Source organism: Amaranthus tricolor, chromosome 16 (assembly GCF_026212465.1).
Source record: "Amaranthus tricolor cultivar Red isolate AtriRed21 chromosome 16, ASM2621246v1, whole genome shotgun sequence".
Taxonomy (NCBI): domain Eukaryota; kingdom Viridiplantae; phylum Streptophyta; class Magnoliopsida; order Caryophyllales; family Amaranthaceae; genus Amaranthus; species Amaranthus tricolor.
In genome coordinates, this window is record NC_080062.1 from 8,710,431 (window position 1) to 8,731,544 (window position 21,114).

At 30.9% G+C, this 21,114-nt stretch overlaps 1 protein-coding gene across 1 annotated transcript; it reads right to left on the reverse strand.

Moving 5' to 3' along the window:
- Positions 1 to 3,032: 3,032 nt before the first annotated feature.
- On the reverse strand, positions 3,033 to 8,252 carry LOC130802859 (protein NRT1/ PTR FAMILY 1.1-like). The gene is made up of 4 exons (XM_057666960.1): positions 7,756 to 8,252; positions 7,116 to 7,333; positions 4,960 to 5,513; positions 3,033 to 4,032 (listed from the first exon to the last, which is right to left on the reverse strand). The coding sequence occupies exons 1-4, from the start codon at positions 7,946 to 7,948 to the stop codon at positions 3,159 to 3,161; spliced, it is 1,839 nt and encodes a 612-aa protein (XP_057522943.1). The 5' UTR covers positions 7,949 to 8,252; the 3' UTR covers positions 3,033 to 3,158.
- Between the last annotated feature and the right edge of the window lie 12,862 nt (positions 8,253 to 21,114).

A 21,114-nucleotide genomic window follows, 5' to 3' on the forward strand; every position in this document is an offset into this window, starting at 1 on the left:
TTTAGTTCGGAATCAAGTCTTGTTTTGTTTGGGTCGGGTACGGATCAACCCAACAGTTCAAGAATTAAAAAAAAAATTCTTATCAAAATTAATCAATATAACTATTTTAAAGCTATGATAAAAAATATCGACTCAAAATATAACAACTGACTAGAAATATAGTAAATGCTAACTAAAAAAATTGATGTGAAACTGAAAATGGTGACGTGCAACGAAAAATGATGACGAACAACTCAAAACGGGTAAAAACAGTTGGTTTCAAATTTTAGTCGAGTTTCACCTAATATTTTCTGATATTTTCGGATGGGATCTTTTTGGAGTTACGGGTTAAAATTTTTAGATTATATCGTTCTAATTTTCAATTGAATTCAGATCAACTCCGGATCGATCAAGTTTTCAGACGTTTAGCCTCAAATCTCAATCATTGTTGGTCTTGACCCCGTTTAAATCTAGTTCTTTGCTCTCCACCATTAATTTTTTTTTTCTGCTTCTTAATTAATTAATAGATTGTTCATTGGTTGTACAGGAAAGCATTAATTGGTTCTACTTGTACCCATGGACTATTAGTATCAATTCTATTTGGGCCTGAAGTTCGTTTGTTGGATAACAAAATTATTGAGATTGTTACTTTTGAATTGCTTTTTAATTACTATTGATTTGTTCGTAGTGAGGAGCATTATAAAATTAAAAAAGAAAATTTGGAATTTAAAAAGAAAAGAGAATTTGGATTTTACAATAAGTTGGACTCAATTTAATATGATATTCGAGTCGAAGGTTCAATTAAAAATGAATAGTAGGTCCGAAAAAAATGACATTTCTACCCTAATTGGTTATTCTTAGCCCATGTGCGAACTTGATGGGGTACACATGTAAGGGGGTATTGGGAAGCTTTGTACCACATTGATGATTTTAAAGATTGAATGCACATGAGCTCTTCCTCCCATTGTCATATAGTTTTGGTACGATATCTTTTTGACTTATGGAGAGTGTGCACCTTGTGTTTTCCCGATAATATGTTAGTATTGATGATAAGTCCAACTCGATTTAACCATGAATTAGGATGAACAAGAACCGGAATAGAGCCATTTGCTTAATCCTTTTCGACGATATATTTTTGGGTGTTTGGTAAAATAGTATGTTGGATAATTTTAAGTTATTTAGATACAAATAAATGGTGAATGGTTAAACGATATATTCTACCGTTTGATAAATTATCTAGTTGAAACAAGTTGTTATAAATTACTAATCAACTAATTTACAATAACTTGTTTTTCATACACATTTTCATCTTAGCCTAAACCACAATATGGCTTCTATGATATGTCTCCCTCCACTTTGAGCACATTTCTCTTAGGGGTAGTTTTATATGTTTCCGCCTTAATTCACTTATCACAATCATACTTTTCTTAAACAAATATTTCATGATATATCATTGAGTTTCTTCGAAATTCACCATATACCACACGAAATGTTTTAATTCACCATATACCATTGAGTTTTCGTACGTTAGCATAGAATACCATTAATGACAATTGTCGTTCGTGTGCCGTTTGTGGTAATTCACCATATACCATTACTTTTTTTCGTCAAATACCATTTTCTTAAGCTTTGAAGAAATTCAATGGCTGCTATGAATAATTCTACTGTTAAGTTTAATTCATCTTCTTCTTCTAGCTCCTTTGATTCTAGCTCTGGAATCGACAGATTTTCTTCTTCGAATACTGATTCTTTTTACGGATCTTCAAAATTGAAATCCAAGAGCTTCACATTAAAACCTATAAAATCGTCAGTAAATCAGCAAGAATTATTTCAAAGGAATAATAATAATAATAATAATAATAATAATAATAATAATAATAATTATTATTATTATTATTATTATTATTATTATTATTATTATTATTATTGTTACTCTGATGAAATTCCAGCTAAGAAGAACAAAGAAGGACATCTTCAAAAAAGAGCGTTGAAGCTGTACAGCGATTTAAAAAAAGTGAAACTACCGATTTCATCAGGTGGAAAACTCGCGAGTTTTCTCAACTCGTTATTCAACTCAAACGCATCCTAAAAACCGAAGATCTCATCATCAATAACCTCATTCAACGGTCAGAAATTCTGCACATCAACACCATCAACAACATCTTCCTACTCCCGTTCATGCCTTAGTAAAACGCCGTCGTCCGCCGGAAGGTTCGAGAGACGGTCAGTAAGATTTTGTCCAGTTAATACCGTAATTTCCGCCGACAAAGAATACAAAATTGATCAAGGTTACAAACAAGAATTAAAAGTTGAGATAATGGAGAAGCGTAGAAGAGTAGAGGAAGTTGCTAAGGAACTGTTAAATAATTATCATGGAAGAAAATATCAAAGCCACGTTAACAATAATTTGCGTAACAATGGCGCAATTTTTTGAAGAAGAAATATGAGGGGTCAATTTTTGGAAGACATACGTTGTGTTTGGGGAAGTCAACCCTAACAATGACGCCAGTTGAATGTGTAAGGGCATACTGGTAATTTACCACAAACGACACACTGACGGCAGTTTTCATTAATGGTATTCTGTGCTGACGTACGAAAACTCAATGGTATATGGTGAATTAAAACATTTTGTGTGGTATATGGTGAATTTCGGAGAAACTCAGTAGTATATCATGAAAAAGCCATTTCTTAAAATCGCGAATACAATTATCAAAGAGCCATTTTCTTATTCTTATAATTACATGATAAGAACCTCCACTCTGACACAACTATACCTCTATTTTTTTTTTCATAAAATAGATTGTGAGAAAGAGAATATTAAGTAAAAATCAAATTTGAGAGTTTTTCTCAAAAATAATATTTACTCTTCAATTTAAACAAAAGCCAATTCACACCTCTATCAAATCTTAAAATCTTTTGTGTTATTTTATTCAAGAAATTGCACTATCCTATCAAAATATAAACGAAGACGGACTCAGAATTTTAGCTATAAAAATAATCTATAATAATATATATATATATATATATATAAATCCATGATACTATCAAAGTCTATAGTTAATAATATCTCAAATGAAATTACAAAAAAGTATATAAATACAAACAAATAGTCATACAAGTGTATAGTAACACATAAAGTGCCAAAAATGAGAAATAAATGACCTATGGGAGTACAAAACTCAAGCTATATTCTCTCCTACAACATCATCAGACTTCTTTCTCATATGACTCTCAGATGGGCCATAAATTTTACAACAAACAAGAAAATAAATATAATTAATAGCACAAAGAAAAGCAACTAACCAATAATAATAATCAACATGACCCTTATTAAGATTAGTAGCTAACCAACTAGTTTTCCCCTTTGTACCCGTACTCGCATCAACAATCTCAATCAATACACTTCCTACTAAACTTGATATCGCCATTCCTAACGTAAAAATCGCCATGGCAAGACTCGACATACTCTTAGAAAGATGTGTGTAATAAAATTCGATTTGTCCCACGGCATTAAACCCTTCGGCAAGACCTAGTAACACAAGTTGTGGTACTAACCACATTGCGGACATATTCACAACGCCTTTAGGATTATTTCCTAATCCTTGGTTAATCGCCGCTCTACGTCTAATTGCTTCAACTACCCCAGCGACTGACATCGCTATACAAGATATGAATAACCCGATTCCCATTCGGGTTTTAGGTCCGAGCCCTCGTGGCAGGCCGAAAAATTTTGCTAGAAGTGGCACGAGGGCTCGGTCGTAAAAAGCTACCCAAAATGTAATGGTTAATATTGAAAATACGTTAAATGAACCTGCAGGGATTTCGAAATTAGATGTTATATGACGGTCCATGGTTTTGGCTTGGAGAGTTGTGTAACTATTGTTTAAGGCTACTAACATCATGATTCCTGTAGTCCACATTGGCATGATTCTTAAGATGGATTTAAGAGTTTCTACTCTTTCAATTGTGCATAGTCTCCATGAATTTGTTGGTGATCCATCTGGTCTTATGTCTTGTTCTCGATCTACTATTACACATGCTTTGTTCAAACACCTAAAAAACAAATATGGAACACAATAAATTACACTTTGCTAGAATTATATGCAATAGTATTATTATCTAGTAAAAATTTTAAATTTATAGAATATTGATTAAATTGTTTTTAAACTAATTACGCGATTGCTATTAAAAGTTAATCAAAAATGTGACTGCTATTATAAGGATAAGGTTGTTTGTAATCAAATTTCCTTAAATCCAATTTAGATAGAAGCCATGTTATGATATTGGGTAACTAAAGGTTACACTCATTTACATTTAACGTGGTGATATAAAATAGTGGTAATAGCGTATGGCAAAGTTTTGGACGCATATGAAATATTTGGTTATTGGTATTAAATGGTGGTAATAAAATTTAATTTTAATCTTTATAAAATATACTAGGCCATTCGCATAGTATTAGAGCTCTCATCCTTAAACATGTGTTATTCTTCGTAGTTTTTCATTATCACCACAAATCATCACCTCAAGTGGTAATGCATTAGTGTAATTTTTTGAAGAAAAACAATGATTAGAAGAGGATGACAAACACCATGGCAATTAACCTTTGTCAAGTAATTTTTGTAGCTAAATTACATTAAAAATTTAATTATTATTTTTAGTATGCTATTATTTAAAACCAACGGCGGCCCAAAGAGGATCTAGTAGGTCTGATTCTTAAATGAGTCTTCAGTAAGGGTCTATATCCGGTATAGGTCTGAAGACTCTAAACCCAGATTCGGAACTATTTTTTGAATCCAAATCCACTAGATCATAAAAAATTAAACACAAATCCTAAAAATAAGAGTAGGATCCAATAGAATCTTAGACTTATAACCATTCAAATCACCAGCCCAACGGGCTCGTTATGAAATATGCATAAAACATTGTGAAATCAAACAAGTTAGACACAAAGTCAACACAAACATATGATTAAAAAATTACCTTAATTTGTCACTTAGAACAACGGTATCAGGCCCTTCTCCTCGGAAGTACATATCTTGAGCCTCAAGAGGAGGAAGACTAGCTTTCCTTTTCCTAAACGCGGCAACAGGCACTTGAAACATACCAACAAACAACTTCTCCTTGGCTTTAACATGAACATACAACGGCGAACCGAACAGGAAGAACATTAGAGAAAGGATCATAAGAATTGCTGGCACACCAAACCCAATAGGCCAACCAAATTTATCTTGTATAAACACAATAAGTGTTAATGCCACAATGGTAGATAATCCTGTTGAAGCATAATACCAATTGAAAAAACTGTCTAAAACCCTTTCATTATTGGGATTATCCTTGTTATTGACTTGATCTGCCCCAAATGCAATGGAACATGGTCTTACACAACCAGCCCCAATTGAGATTAAACCAAATGATGCATACAAAACTAGGTATTGAGCTGGTGTTGCCGGGTGACAGGTTTGGCCTGCCTTTTGATCACATGGTGGAGGCTTCATCCATGGGATTATTGAAGTTAACCAAAGTAGGCTTGTTCCCTGTGGAAAATTAGAGTTTTGGTGAGTCAATCTTTCTATTTTGAGCATGGTAGGTGATGTAAACAAATTAGTTAAGATGCAAAAGAGGTATTATGTACTAGTCTATGTTACTTGGACTCAGCAACTGATGTCGGATACTGGTACGTGTCCAAGTGTTGAGACGTATAAATATTTAATTTTACGCCTAAAATAAAGTGTCTAAATGTCATAACAATGTCCCAACATTAAGGATTGAACTTGTGGCTGTAGTATATGCGAATGAGGTCAGGAGGTAGAGTGAAAAGAAAAGAAGAAGAAGAGAAATACAATGAAAAGGCTAAAGTGATGGTTAACGCTTTTTGACATATAATATATTCTGATAATATTTGATCTCCAATTATTAGATCATGGTAATACAGTATATAATAAGTTATTACAAAACCAGACTCTAGATATGTTATATACTCTATCACTTAGTACATCCATAGATTAATCAAATAAATTTAATATTCGCCTTACGATTGGAATCGATTACATATTTTTGGATCAATAGTAAGATCCAAATCAAAATATTGATAATCATTATATCTATGTACAATTCTAAAGATAAATTTCTAATGTCAAAATATAATTTACAAGAAATGATCAAGATTACAAAACATGCATAAAATTGCTTTTTTTTTTTTTTTTTTTGAAAAGTATATAAAAATTTGATTATTTTCTTATTAAGAGGCTTTCAATCTATTAGATCAAATAACCAATGTTTTCACACGTTCCCAAACCTTTATATCTTCAAGCTACTTGTAAATTATGGACAGTATAAGATGCAATTAGAGTAGTAAGTGTTAATAAGCATTCAAAAATTCATATATATCAAACTCTAATCTTTGATCATACTTCCTCTATTCCTTTAAATTAGTTTTATATAAAAGTGAAAAAAGTCTCATATATTATCAACTAGTATAACGCACTTAGGATCAACCATCATTGCATTTTTGGTTAGTGCAAATTAAGATTATTAGTATAAGGTGAGCCAAATATTCTTGTCTACAAGTGTGTTAATGTTAGATATAATATATCGGCTTTAATTATCGACTTAAATTTTTGGTTGAGTTGATTCTTTGACATGATTTCAAAAGTCAGCATAAAATGAGGTCATGAGTTCAAATCTCAACCACTCCTTATCAGTGTCGTTCCTTGCATTTTATAAATCCTAGGCAAACTGAAAGAAATGACCCTCGCTAGTGAAGGTAGATTCTGAACTTTAACGGATGTTTAGAAAAATAATAGAGACGAACCCTATATATTATAATTATCATTATAAATGTAGACGTGTCATATACTTTTTAATTGATAAAAGAACAAATTATAAATTGTAAATTTTTAAGTGTTTACTTCATTAACCATAATATCCAATTATTAGGGCTTTTTTTTATTCTAAAGTCTAAATAAATGTCTATCTTGCATATGATAAGGTACGACCCTGTCCCTTATTTAAAGTGAAATATTTAACATTAAATATGAGTTTTTAATCAAATAATCAACTTCAACCATAGCCTTAAACAGAGCCGAACCTGAATTCACCTATAAGCAACAAATGAAGCAAAAATTTTATGGACTTACCGCAAGACTGCAAAGAGTCCCAAAAGCAATGACCCGGAAACGACCCAAGTAAGAATCAGAGAGAAAACCACCAAAAAGAGCAAGAACATTGGAAAGAGCGGACCAAAGTGATAATATGATAACTCCCTTTGATGCTTCTAAGTGATAAACATTCAACAAGTAAAATATCATATTGGGTAATATTCCATAACTTGCTACCTTCTCAAATGCCTCATTCACTGTCCAAAAATAAAAAAACAATATCAAAATCAATTCAAAATAACAAATCATAATTGCCCAGAATCATGGGTTAGACTACTGATCCATTGAGGATTTAATACCCTTTTACCCTTTTGTTAGGGGTTTGATACACTATCATCATTTATAGGGAAGATTAATTTTCTCTATACTTTCTAACATTCCTCTCATATAGGAGCCCTTTGGGTCAGAAGTGTGGATGCAACATAGGCTCTTCTCATATCTAGCTGATTAAGATTTGAACTCATAGTCTCTTGTTACACTGGCTACTTTTAATACCAAAAAATCAACTCAACTAAAAATTTAAGCTAATGATTAATGCCCAGAATATGTTTACCCTACCATCTTCTAAGATTTTTTATCCTATTTCAAATAAAATAATTCTTAAAAAAAATATAATTACCAATAATAAAAGGCATGGTAATAAGACCACCCTTTTTTCTAGATTTAGGAGCATGATTATCAGAATTGGGAAGATCCAAACCATCATTCTCTGGTAGTTTCTGATGAATATTATGTGCTAATGCCATTGTCTCATCTTCTAATCTCATGCCTTCTGCTTTTTGTACATCCATGTCGTTTTGCATATTATCCATGATCTGATTAAGGCTTTATAAATAAAGTTTTTAGCGTATTTTCATTCGTGTTTCCAGGAAATTGAGTGAAATTTATGAATAGAGACAAAATAAGTGATTAGAACTGTTGAAGTAGTAGTATATTAGTAAAGAAGTAGCAAGACTAAGAAGTAATAAGACCACCCTTTAAAGATACACAAAGAGTATTAATAATTTTTGAGTTTGACCGAAGGTTTTTCGGACTTTTTTTGTAAGAATTTAAAAATAAATTTGGGTCACCCAATTAGGGTCGAGAAGATGTGATCTACATACAAATTTAAATAAAATATACTATTGAAATCAATTGGAACATAACGGTCTAAGAACAAATTAGACTTTAATACCATATTAGAATTCAGAAAATTGGCCTGAGCGACTCAAACAAAGTGAAGAAAGGTAACGTACAAACCTAAATGAGATTTCTACTCTAACGAATTGAGAGTAGTAGAAGTTATTTCTTAAGTTTATAAATATTCTCTAATATAGACAACCTCAAATATAAATTAAATATAAATTATAATAGACACTTTAATAAATTTATAAAAAAAAATTTGTTTCTCTGTCCAACAAGAATTATCTAGTGTACTTAATAAATTAAAAAAATAGTAATAACATGGTGGTGGATTAGTGGTGAATTAGAAAAGATGAACACGTTATCTAAGTGCGTAGAAGTGGGTTAGTCAAATGGAGGTGATGATATAAGTGAATAATTGTATTATTGTAGGACCGCTTTTTCTTTTGCTTTCACACGGCTGAGTTACCGAGTTGCTCGAGGATCTCGTGGGTGAATTGATTTTTTCTTTCAAATTTGTTCTTACTCTATTATCCCCTCCAAATAGTCTCATTTGTTAGTGTATATATTGAGATTAAATTATGACATATTTATAAACAGTAAAAATGGGTTGAGATATTTAGGTGAAGGATACTCTTACGGCCCGTTTGGTACATGGTATTAGAGGGCGGTAATGGTAATAAAATTAAGTGATAAAAAATTTGGTTGTTTAGATGCGTTCAATGGTAATGGATGGTAATAAAATAAGGTAATGAAATTACCAAAAATGGCCATTTTTATTACCATCAAACAACCTGGTATTAGGCTGTAATGGTAATGAAGTATTACTGTAGTAATAAAATAAGGTAATGTTGTTTCGAGCTAAAGAAAAAAAATAATGAAGAAAAAAAAAGTAATGTATGTAATTATCCAAAAAAATATTATTATTAAAAAAAGAATTATTAGATAGAATAATTTAGATACAATAATACTTTTAGATACAAATATACAATAATGAAACTAAGAGTCATTACCATTTTTTATTACTAACAACCAAATGCAATCAATAGAATATTATCTTCCATTACCATTCTTTAGTCATGCACACCAAACAAAAGAATCTTCATTACCAATTCTCATATTCATTCCTTCATTACTATTGCCATTACAACATTTCATTCCCATTACTTCATTACCATCAACCAAACGGGCCGTTAATATTTCTCATAAGATAGGGTTTATATGGGGGTATTTTTTTTCTGAAAGATACGGACAGCCATACCTGTTCCCCTTAAGAAGGGATTAAAAAGGATGCGCGCCTGCGTCCAGTAGCGGTCGAATCCCAAGCCTTCTGCTCAATATGCAAATGCTCTATTCATTAAGTCACGATCATCTTTGGTAGCGTACTGTATAAAAGTAGTGAGATATTTTATTTAGACAAATAATTTTTTTTTTTGGAAAAAAATATAAAATAAAGCAAATTGAGCATGGCAGATAATAAGTGGCTTTTGAAATGGCCATACTAAAATACTAGCCAAAATAATGTACTCACTTTATTTCTAAAGAAATAAAATTATGTATAAATGTGGTGAAAATGTTAAAAATATTGAGTAAATGTACATAAAAAGGTTTAAATGTACATAAAATTGAATGCGTGGATGTAAAATTAAAGAAATAATATGAATCAAAGACAAATTAGATAAATTAGACAAATTTAATAGGACAGATAAAAATGAAAATGAGAATAATTATTTAGTACACCAAAAGTATTTTTTGGAAAGGAAATTATTTAGTTATGAAAAATATTCAAAACTAATTTAACTTAAATATATTTTAATTTTGATCATTATTATTAGTTCCTTAAAAATAAGCCAAATGGATAGAGCATACTTTTGTACTACCATAAATAAAGGCAATGTTTAATTCTTTCATTCTTTACTATTGGCAATTTCCTTTTTGCTATTCTTTTTTTTTTTCTTTAGCGTTAATGCACTTGATATCAGAATAAAAGAGCATATAAAATTGAATCAGTTCCACATGAAAGAATATGCACTTACAAATAGTTTTTGTATACATAAATTACATAGGAATTTAAAAACTTTTAATTTCTTAAAAAGGTATTTAGAACTTTCCTGGATAAACAAAATTATTAAAAACCATAAGAATATAGAATTTAATTCCCTTATTATCATAACCACGTTTAGCTATCTATTTTGAATTTTAATAATATTGAATTTTATTAACAAACAACTTTATTAAATATCGGGATTTATAACTTCACATAAGACTTCTAACGGATTATCGTTTATACACACATTTTAATTATCTATAACACTTTAACTATCGAAATTAGTTGGAAATTTTGAAAGAAATAAATAAGATCAACAAATTAAATCAAGATAAATCTTGATTGGTAGATTGATTGTGAATATTACGATATTATCTTCTAATTATTATAGATAATATGTCATGTAAATTTTATTATTGTTATCTTTAATTATTTGGTGTGTCTTTTATATTACTCTCTCTAATTCACTATTAATGTCTCATTTGCTTTATATGTACACTATATATCCGATGTACTTATTTAATCATTAATATCTCTAATTGTGTTTAAGTAAAAACTATAGAAAGTTGATATAAATAATTCTTACATTGAGACGAATCAAATAAGATCCCACTTGACTATGTTTTAACTTATAGATTAATAATAAAATACAAATTAAGAGTAAGAGATTATTATTGTCCAAAAAGCAAATGAGACACTAATAGTGAATTGGATGAAGTATTATTCTCATGTATATTTCAAAATAATTTGGTATAATAAATAGGATGTAAATAATATCAATGAAATAACAATTATTTTAAATACTACTCTTAGCTGTCCACAAACTTCCCACATGGTATCAAGAGCTTTGATTTTTTTTTTTTCCATACTTCTCATAATGATGGATAGTGATTATAGTACTCACGACTTAACGTATATCCTCTCAGAGAATCCAAAATGATTGTAGACCTCTAGTTTTAACCACTAAAAGTAAGTATTTTAAGTATTAAAGTAGGTATTATAATCAACACGAGAGGTGATTTTACCATGCATTCAAAGTAGCTAAGTATTTTTAAGTACTAAAGTATATGTTACAACCATTTAAAGTAGGCATTTTTAAGTAATAGAGTAGGTGCTATAACTATTTAAAATAGGTATTTTTAAGTTTTAAAGTATGTATTTTAATCATTTAAAATGTGTTTTTAAGTACTAAAATAGGTTTTAAAATTGATGTAAATTTTTTAATGGTGAGATTACTATGCTTCAATGCACAAATTTAACACAAGACATTTATAGGTAATACATAGGCTTTTTTTTAACTATCATGAAGTATTTAAACATATAGTTTTCTAAAAAAAAACATTTATTAGAAATCTGTATTCAATCATCAATAACAATGTTTTAACGGATCTATTCCCAGATTAATGCTAAAAAACAGATTAATTCCCACTTTGCATTTTTTGGGAAATTATTTCCCACAATACCGTCCACGTGGAAAATTTATTTTTTTTTTATTTTTTCAGACAAAACCGCCACTTGAGATGGCGGTTTGCCTTAAGCACAAAAACGCCACATGAAGTGGCGGTTTGGTGAAGGCAAACCGCCATCTCAGGTGGCGGTTTGGTCCAGGTAAACCGCCACTTCATGTGGCGGTTTGCTTGTGGCCTGATTTTTTTTTTTTTTTTTTTTTTTTCTTTCATTTTATAATATTGAACGCAACATGCATTAAAGTAGTTCAATACCATCAATTCCATAATAATCAATTACGAACCGGCTTGTTCTAAAAAAAATAAATATGAAAATAATACAAAGATATATTACAATTATGGAAACTCATACAAGAAGTTCAAGTCATATAAGAATATACAAAGTTTGTTAAACTACAACCCCCGGCCCCTTTTGTTTTGCGCACCGGTGGATGATGATGGTGTGAACTCGTCAACCTCCGCAATGACATTAAGAGCAGGAGCTCGTCGTTGACTAGCACGCTGATATGTGATAATCCTTTGCGGAGGCGATGGATGTGGAGGAGGAGTGTTGATGGAAGACGGGGGAACGAACGGCGACATAGTAGCAGATGTTGATGGCGATCTGGAAGACCGACCTCGAGTAGATGAACGCTGGTGGCCTCTTGTGGACCGAGAACTGGATCCTCCGGAAGAGCTACCTCGATGGGCTGAACTCCTTGGAGAAGGAGTGTGGAATGCGTCATCTACCTCGCCAATGACGGGTGGAGTCGGTATGAGGTACTCATAACCCGCCTGACTCAATGCATCGGTCAGCGACGCGTTAATGGAGCCTAAGGTCTGAGAACATAGCCGATACCCCACGTCAACTGGCGATGTAGCGGCCCCTTGAATCGTGTCATTACATTGTATGAGCACCGATCGGATGCGCTCAGCCTGTTTGTTATCATTATATTGTTAAAAGAGTTACTTAAAACTATTACTATTTGTTATGAGTGTTGAAAGAAAACGTACCAGAAACGTAGATGTCGGATGGTAATGTGATCCTGGCTGCGCAAATGCGGTGTTCGTTAGGCGTAATATCGAGATGCGCCTGTACCAACTCATGTACATAGCAGAGCTATGACCTGTGAAGTTATCTCCTCCAACCAATGTAGATGCTTGGTCGTTCCACGCATCTACATGCGATCTATGTCGTACGAGGTAGTTCTTGTTCCCAGTTCTCCGATCGATCGCATGTAGTTGAGGTTGGGTGTCACAAGCTTGCGGGATTACTTGCTCCAAACCGAATTGACGCATGACACGATCCGGTAGATGTAGCTCGACGATGTCAAAGCAAATAAGAGGACAACGCGATCTCCAAATCTCGTGGCCCGATGTACATATGTGCGGTAAAGCTTCCATCTTAGCCGCTGTGTAAGGCTGTCATGTCATCTATAATAGAAATCAATATGCTTAGTAATGTATACAATTTATTCATAACTAATACAAATAGTAAATGTTACTAACCTGCTCGTCCCGTTGTTGATCTAGTGCGTCTCTGTAGTAGACGAGAGTATGTGGAGAGTGGGATCTCGAAAGATATACGCGAAGCCAGCTAAAAACAAATAAACATTGATTAACATTTTCATCTATCATAAAATAGTGAAATTATGAATTTGAATAGTGAATTGAGTGTTGCTACCTTACTGCCAAAGGATCCACCCCGCGCCGATGCTGTGACCCTAATATCGGTTCAAAATCATCCGCGTCATCTTCCTGATCATTTTGCCCATCCGGTCGAACCGTCCGAATAATTGGCCTCCCTATATGAATGTGCTCCCATGACCATATCTGTAATAACATCAAGCATCCACCAATGTCCTTGGCACCCTTACGAGATGCTCGACATAAGTTACGATACAGATACGCCAGGGTAGCACTTCCCCAACAGTAGAGGGAGATAGATCAGCTGTACCGAGTCGCCGCTCTTGTCTGGAAACAAGATGCATCCAAACAGGTACAAGATGTAAGCGCAGGCATGTCTGTCAACCGTCACATCATCTGCATCATCCTCAAGCGCGCTAAAATGCTGTCGGAGCCAAGTCAGCTTCAATGACGATCCAACGATGATCTTGGGCTGGGTGGGGTCTTGAGGGTTTTCCGGCCTAACCCCTAGCAGCTCATGTACTAATGCTGGCCAATTTCCCTCCCCATGACCAATGACTGCTTGTCCTTCAATCGGTAGTCCCATGATAACTGCCACATCTTGCAACGTGATCGTTGCCTCGCCAACTGTGAGGTGGAATGTATGTGTCTCTGGCCTCCACCTCTCCACCAATGCAGTGATAAGAGCTCGATCGAGCTCCAAGCCCCCGCCCAACAACCGGTGAATGTATCTGAAACCAGCTAGCTCGACTACGTCTAACACCCTGTCATCCACCTCCCACCGTAACGTACTCGCCTGGTAGTGCTGACGAGTAACCAATTGGGCAGTGGAGCCTTCCCACGCAGCTACGCTCCTGTGGGTCGCCTGAAGCGTAAGCACTGATGGATCAACTACGCTCCTGATCTAAAGAGTCAACCTCGTTCGCATTAAGCCTACCCAAGTGACTCGTGGAAAAGGTGTTCATTACACCACCACCAATGCCACGTGAATGAGTTGGAGAGGTAAACTCATCCAAGTGCTCACTAACGTAATTCGGGTTACTTAACATTTCTGTGAATGTATCATGGCGTACACTAGGACCTGATTCTGGAAGTTCCATGCTAGTCATGACTTCCCTCGCATTATCCAAATTTGCAACCAATTCAACATAAACCTCCATTGCCGTTCCAGGGGCTTGTGATGCCGTATAAGCAAGAGCACTTATGCTTTCATCATTCTTCATAGGGACTAACACATTTTTCCCAGTCACCGGGTATTTCATCTCCATTTTTAACATATAAGAGTTGCGATCACAACCAATTACATCATACACTTTGCTAACAAACACCTCAAAAGTCGTATTTTGACGATGGATAAACATCACTGTATTTAATCCTCCATTATATCCAACATCGGATCCAGTATAACTTACTTCCCCACCCCAATACACTATAACGGGATAATGATTCATATTCTGCAAGTACAAACATATTTTTCATTTGATTTCACATACACTTAATTGTTGAATGTGAGTAAGGGAAGTGTAAATTTGAATACAAGAATTTGTGATATTAAGGTATTACAACACTTGTTAGAAAGTTCATTTCACCCCTAGTAGCTAAAAATAGCATGAATATATACAAAAACCATTAAACTAACCCTACAAAGTAATAAACTTTCATTGAAGCATTTCATCAAACACTTTATATGCATACAAAACAAATCCTAAAATTCAACTACAAATGTGTAAAACGTAAGCATAAATCATGAAAACAATAGAATGTAACAAACATTTAACGTTTTTATAACTTCAATTCAAAACAATAATGAACAAAATAAACAATTTGCATATTGAACAAAAATTAGGGTTTTATTCATACCTTAAATGAGGATGAAAATAAACTAGTACACAAGGAGAAGATGGGAATGTAGTTGATTAGTTTAGTGGAATGAGAGTAATTGTAAATTTAAAGTAAATGAGAGTGAAGAAATTTTTTTTTTAGGGTTATACCGGCAAGAAGCAAGAAGAGCAAAATGAATTGTGAAAAATGTCGAAGGAAGCTGCTGTTTTGTATTGATACCAAACCGCCACTTCAAGTGGCGGTTTACTCCACATATTAATTTTTTTTTTTTTTTAAAAAAAATTCACTTAACCAAACCGCCATCTCAGATGGCGTTTTACTTCAGATGCATGAATAAAACCGCTATTTCATGTAGCGGTTTTATTAAAAAAAAAAAAAAATTTCTCAAAGCAATCCTACGTGGACGGTAAACTTGGAAATACTTTCCCATTTTAAGGAAAGTGGGAATTTTTTTTTATTTTGGCCATAGATTGGGAATAGATTATGTTTTAACAAGAGACTTTTAGTTCATCTTCTTCTTCATCTAGCATTCATATTCATTCGCATCATCAAAATTATTTGTCCATCCATGGTGGAAAGAGAAATGATTCGAGTTATCAAATTAAAGCATTAATCCCTCCATATTAATCTTTCTTAATGATTTGATAGATACATAAATAGATTGATTGATAGATAGCAATTTTTAATTTCATTTTGTGCCATTTCTTTGTGATTTTAGGGTTCAATAGTTAAAAAATATATATTTGAGATCAATTTTAGGAATAGCTGTTGCTCTTGAACGAAAATTATGATTTTTTTATTATAACGCATCATTTATTGCATTTCATATTTTTTCTTTTCTAATTTTTTTTTAATGGACTAGGATTATAAGAGTCGTCTCTCAAAAATATAATTTTTCATAAAAGTAGTTTTGGATTTTAGTACTGAACTTCCTTTAGGTTTATGATTGAATTACCTATCTTTCTTCTTGTTTGAGTTTTCCCGAACCATGTCTTAAATTCTAGCTTGATATCAAAACTTGATTAGTTGTTGGGCTTTTATAACTGGACATTTAATCAAATTAACAGTTAAGAGGCCTTTAATTGGATGATTATTCTCAATGAGGTGCTAAAAATTATAAAGACACTCATATGTGAAGGAAAATATTAAAGTGTGTCTATAAATTTCTAAATGTGAGGTTTGCACATCAAAGAATATAATAAAATTTTATACATTTAGACGAAATTAACAAGATTTTGAATTGATGTACTTTTAGCTCTTATATTTCATGAAAATTCCTATTATTTAAATTTTTTTTTTCTTTTAATATTAAATATTTCAAACATAACAACAAAATAAAACGCAAAATATTGATTTCATATGGTATGATAGGATTTTATTAAGATCACATCAACAAACGTGATTTAATGTCAACTTTACATATTTAGGATTAAATTTGCCTACAAGCTATAACCACCTTTATTTCCTTTATTATTAAGGACTTTGAAATTTATCGACTTTCCTTTGGTTTTATGTTGGAGGACCAATTATTTTAATTTGACTCACTAATGCTATATTTTATTTTTGGGAATGGTTTTTTATTTTTATTTTGACCACAAAGTTATATTTTCTCTCTATTTTAACAATAAAATTTATTTTTATTTTCTACTTAATTTTTGACGTATTTACTAATTTAATTTTTAATTCTATTAAATTTTATTCATTTTGCAATTGGTGCACAAACTAGAAGCGGGTTACTTGCACAACATATTTCCTTTTCTTTTGTTTTATATCTCATATTCAAACACTTCTTCAATATGAATGTTGGCTTAAGAGCTAAATTGGCCCCACATAACGGTAAGTTTGTCGGATCTCGGTGAAAGGTAGTCAACTGGTTAGTGGTGATAGTTTTATATTTCCTCAGTTTTAAAATATTAGTAATAATTGTATTTTTACGCAGTTTAATACATAAATTTAATTTTTAATATCTTTAATTATGTGTAATAAAAAATTATAAAAATTTGACATTAATAATCTTTGAATTGAGATGAATCAAACAAGATTCCATCTGACTATATTTAACTTATAAATTAAAAATTAATCTCAAATTAAGAATGATGAATGAATAGTGCATTATCTTGTAATATTACAAGTAATATAAAACGAAAGAACTATGGTCTTATTATGAGATGATTACAGACAACTAGACAAGTTGTGATGTTCTAAGCATGACAAAAATGACAAAAATATAAGTCGGTGTAATTATATTCATCTTTATTTTCTATAGAAAAAATTACCATAAATAATACATATTTTTACTTGTTTCCTATAATAATATCAACTTTTAATTAATCATAAATAGTATCAATTTAGGGGTGTTTCCCTTGAATATCCCTAACATGTAAAAAAATCAAACCATATGATATTATAAGATAAAAAAACATAGTACATTAGCTAATAAACGAAAGTGGATATTACACTAAAAAAAACACCCCCTAAATTAGTGTTATTTATGGTTAATATCATATTATAAAACTATATGATATTATAAAACAAAAAAAACATAGTACATTAGCTAATAATTTATGGTTGATATTTTTTAAATACTTATTTAAAAATCTGACCACTTAATAGTTAATTAAGTATAATTAACTTATCTATACTATACCAGTATACTACAATGCACGAAGTAAATAAAAATACAACTACAAGTTATCTTTGTATTATTATATCACTTATTGTATATGAATTTTATAGAGTATTTATGAATATATTATACGTTTAATGAAAAAAAATAGGTTATTGATATATAATACTAATTAAAATTCTTAAATATATTTCTAGGCAAATACTGATAATCTTTCAGCAACATTATCATAATGATTATATGCTGTTGTCAAAAAAATATTTGTTTATAATATAGCTTTTGTTTTCTGACGAAATATTTTACAAGATTAAATTAGCATGAAGAAACTTGATTAATAATCAAATACTTTTACATGAAAAAAAAATAAGTAAATATATATTTTAAGAAACTTTAATAGAGATACCACGTAGATTTTCAATTTAAAACTTTAATATTTCAAGAAACTTTAAAAGAAAATATTTTATTGTGATAAATTACTCATATATTAAGAAATATGATGATGTAAACTTTTGTAGGAAATATTTATATATTTATTTGATATATTTATTGTGATATCTTCAAGTTGATTTAATCAAGGTATTCTAACATAGTATCAGATGCCAGGTTTTCTAATTTTTTATCATTATGTACTTTTGAAACCTAGCTAGAAAAAATCCATTGAATCAACTTAATTGATGCAACATGCATCCATATGGAGTGATATATTTACACGTGTCCTATGTGCATTGACAACTTTGCCAACCCTAATCACCATAAATGTGATGACATACATGATCATTAAAATTTTAAGTACTATTTAAGTTTTATAATAAAAGAAAGAAGCCCTAGTTCTCTATTAAAATATATTCATACAATGTACTATCAATTAAAAATCAATGCTCAAAGTTTTAATTAATAATTTCATGGAAGCTTACATCGTTTCTTTCCCAAATCATTCTTTCTTTTTTTAAATTATTTTTTGATTGCAATCCTTTACTCCATGTCATGATTCCAATTTTAAATTATGAGAATAATTTATTATTTAAACTGGTTTAACAGCTCAAATTGACTACATTTTGCAGACTATATTCCATATGCATTATTTAAAAGCTTGTAGTTTGTAGCTTGTACAATATAGAATCTTCTTATAAAGACTATTTACTATCTATCTAAGAAATTATCACAGTTGTATATTATATAAATGTTAAAAAATGTAAAATTATTTAAATCATGTGCATATATTAATTAATCGAGAATCAAAATTTGTAAATGAGAATAACAGAAAGTAGCTGGGCATTTTCTAAAATAGAAATTGTAGTATAATAAAAGAAACATATTAAAAAGGAATATATGAATCTTTGGAGATGGAGGGTAGAAAATTGGTGTTTTTTTTGTCCCTTACATAATTACTTCTATATTTTTATTTTTAACGTACATGAATTGTTCATAATTGGTGTGCCCAACATGATACAATAACTGTTAGCAAATCGAATGGGAGTAATGGACTAAATAAATGTTTGATTTACTGAAAATTATTTATCGTGAAAATATATTTTTCATGAATATAAATAATTTTCTAATGAAAAGTGCAAATGTCATATAGTAGTTTTTTTGTTTGGTTTTATGCAAATTATAAAGCTAAGTTGAAAAAGATGAAGATGTTGAGAATGAAAGAATGGAAAATATTTGGTTCCTTGAAGAAAATATTGTTATTATAAAAAACTATCTTGAATAATCCTACTATATATTCTCATTTGCTATTAATGATTCCTACTATTAATTATTTTAAATAATTTAACTTTGTATATTTTTTACTGGCAACACCCTTTGTTACATTTTAATTGGCTGTTTTAGATACCTATCAGTAAAGAGGAGTAGGAGTAGACCCACACAAAAAAGTATAAGGAGGAAGAAGAAGAAGTGAGTGTAACGACTATAAGGTATTTACAGTAGCCATTTTTTGTGCAACGGAGTGGTGTCAGTAAAAATTACACAAAAGTTGATTTTTTAATAAATAATCAATAATAGAGATTATTTACAACAAATGAACAAGAGATACAATTATTTAGGATAATTTTTTCTATTTATAGGATTTAAACACTCTTTCTATGGTGAAGTAGATAAGCGGAAGCGAAGAACAAATAGAAACAATACTGAATGTGGTGGTTTGAAGATGTACAAACAAAAAACTTGTCAATTATGTAAGTAATAGGATTTCTATTTAGTGATAAATTTTTAATGTTGTAAGTTAATAAATATTGATAAATGTTACATCCACCCCTAATTGTTATTCTATTTATTAATAATTTTATATCGTAATAATTAACTTGAAAGCTTTCATATTAATATTAGAATTTTTTTATTCATTCTTTGACCTTTTTGTTGAAAACAAGGAATTAGAAAATAAGTGAGATAAAAATGGAAGCAACACACAAGACATAAACCAACAAATAAACAAAGAGGAAAGGGGAAGGAAAACAAGGAATACAATCAACTGGAAGATAGCCATGATTGTAAAAGTGTGAGAGTCAACACCCCATTATTTGACTTTTGTATCAAAGTTTGGTCAAAGCTGGTGTTCTGTTGAGCAACTATATAAGCAGTAGATGATGCAGCATAATATAAAATATTACTGTATGGATCTTCCACCATCAACTTAAACTTTTGGTTAAATTAATTTCTTTAAATGGTATTAGAAGTCAATTTGAAAAGAGATTATGAGCTCGAATCTCTTCAACCACTCGTTTTAAGTGGAATATTTAGTAACAATATATACGGGGAGGGAATGGATTACATACACACTTCTAACCCAAAGAGCTCTCGTGTAAGAATGCATAATAGAGTATATAATATACATGTAGGCCTTCAACCAACAGATTAAATTTTTAGATGAATTAATTCCTTAACAGAACACAAATAATTTGTGCATTTTTTAAAAAATTTTTCAGTATCATTGTTTACTAAAAATACATATTTTGAGCTTAAGCTTATTTTATAAGTTTTGAATTTTTTAAATTAAAAATAAATAATCAAATTAATATTATTTTAATACAAACTAATTAACGATTAAGATGATCAAGCATCAAGTGGTAATGCCCAAAACACACCAATGAGGTTTTCCTTCATTTAGATTTCAAAGGTGTAGGAAACGCAAATGGAGTCGAAATTTTCTTTACATTTCGCATAAAATGAAATCTTTAAACAATGAAAATATTTGAAAGAAAAAGATGCTAATTTTCTCTATCATTCTCAAAATTTTGGACCCTATAT

What these genes read in the sequence shown, in the direction of transcription:
- LOC130802859 (XM_057666960.1), bottom strand. Translation starts at nt 7,948, where the DNA reads ATGGATAATATGCAAAACGACATGGATGTACAAAAAGCAGAAGGCATG. An exon ending in TACCATGCCTTTTATTATTG is followed by an intron (nt 7,334 to 7,755) that starts GTAATTATATTT and finishes ATTTTTGGACAG; the next exon opens with TGAATGAGGCATTTGAGAAG. An exon ending in GGACTCTTTGCAGTCTTGCG is followed by an intron (nt 5,514 to 7,115) that starts GTAAGTCCATAA and finishes AATTTTCCACAG; the next exon opens with GGAACAAGCCTACTTTGGTT.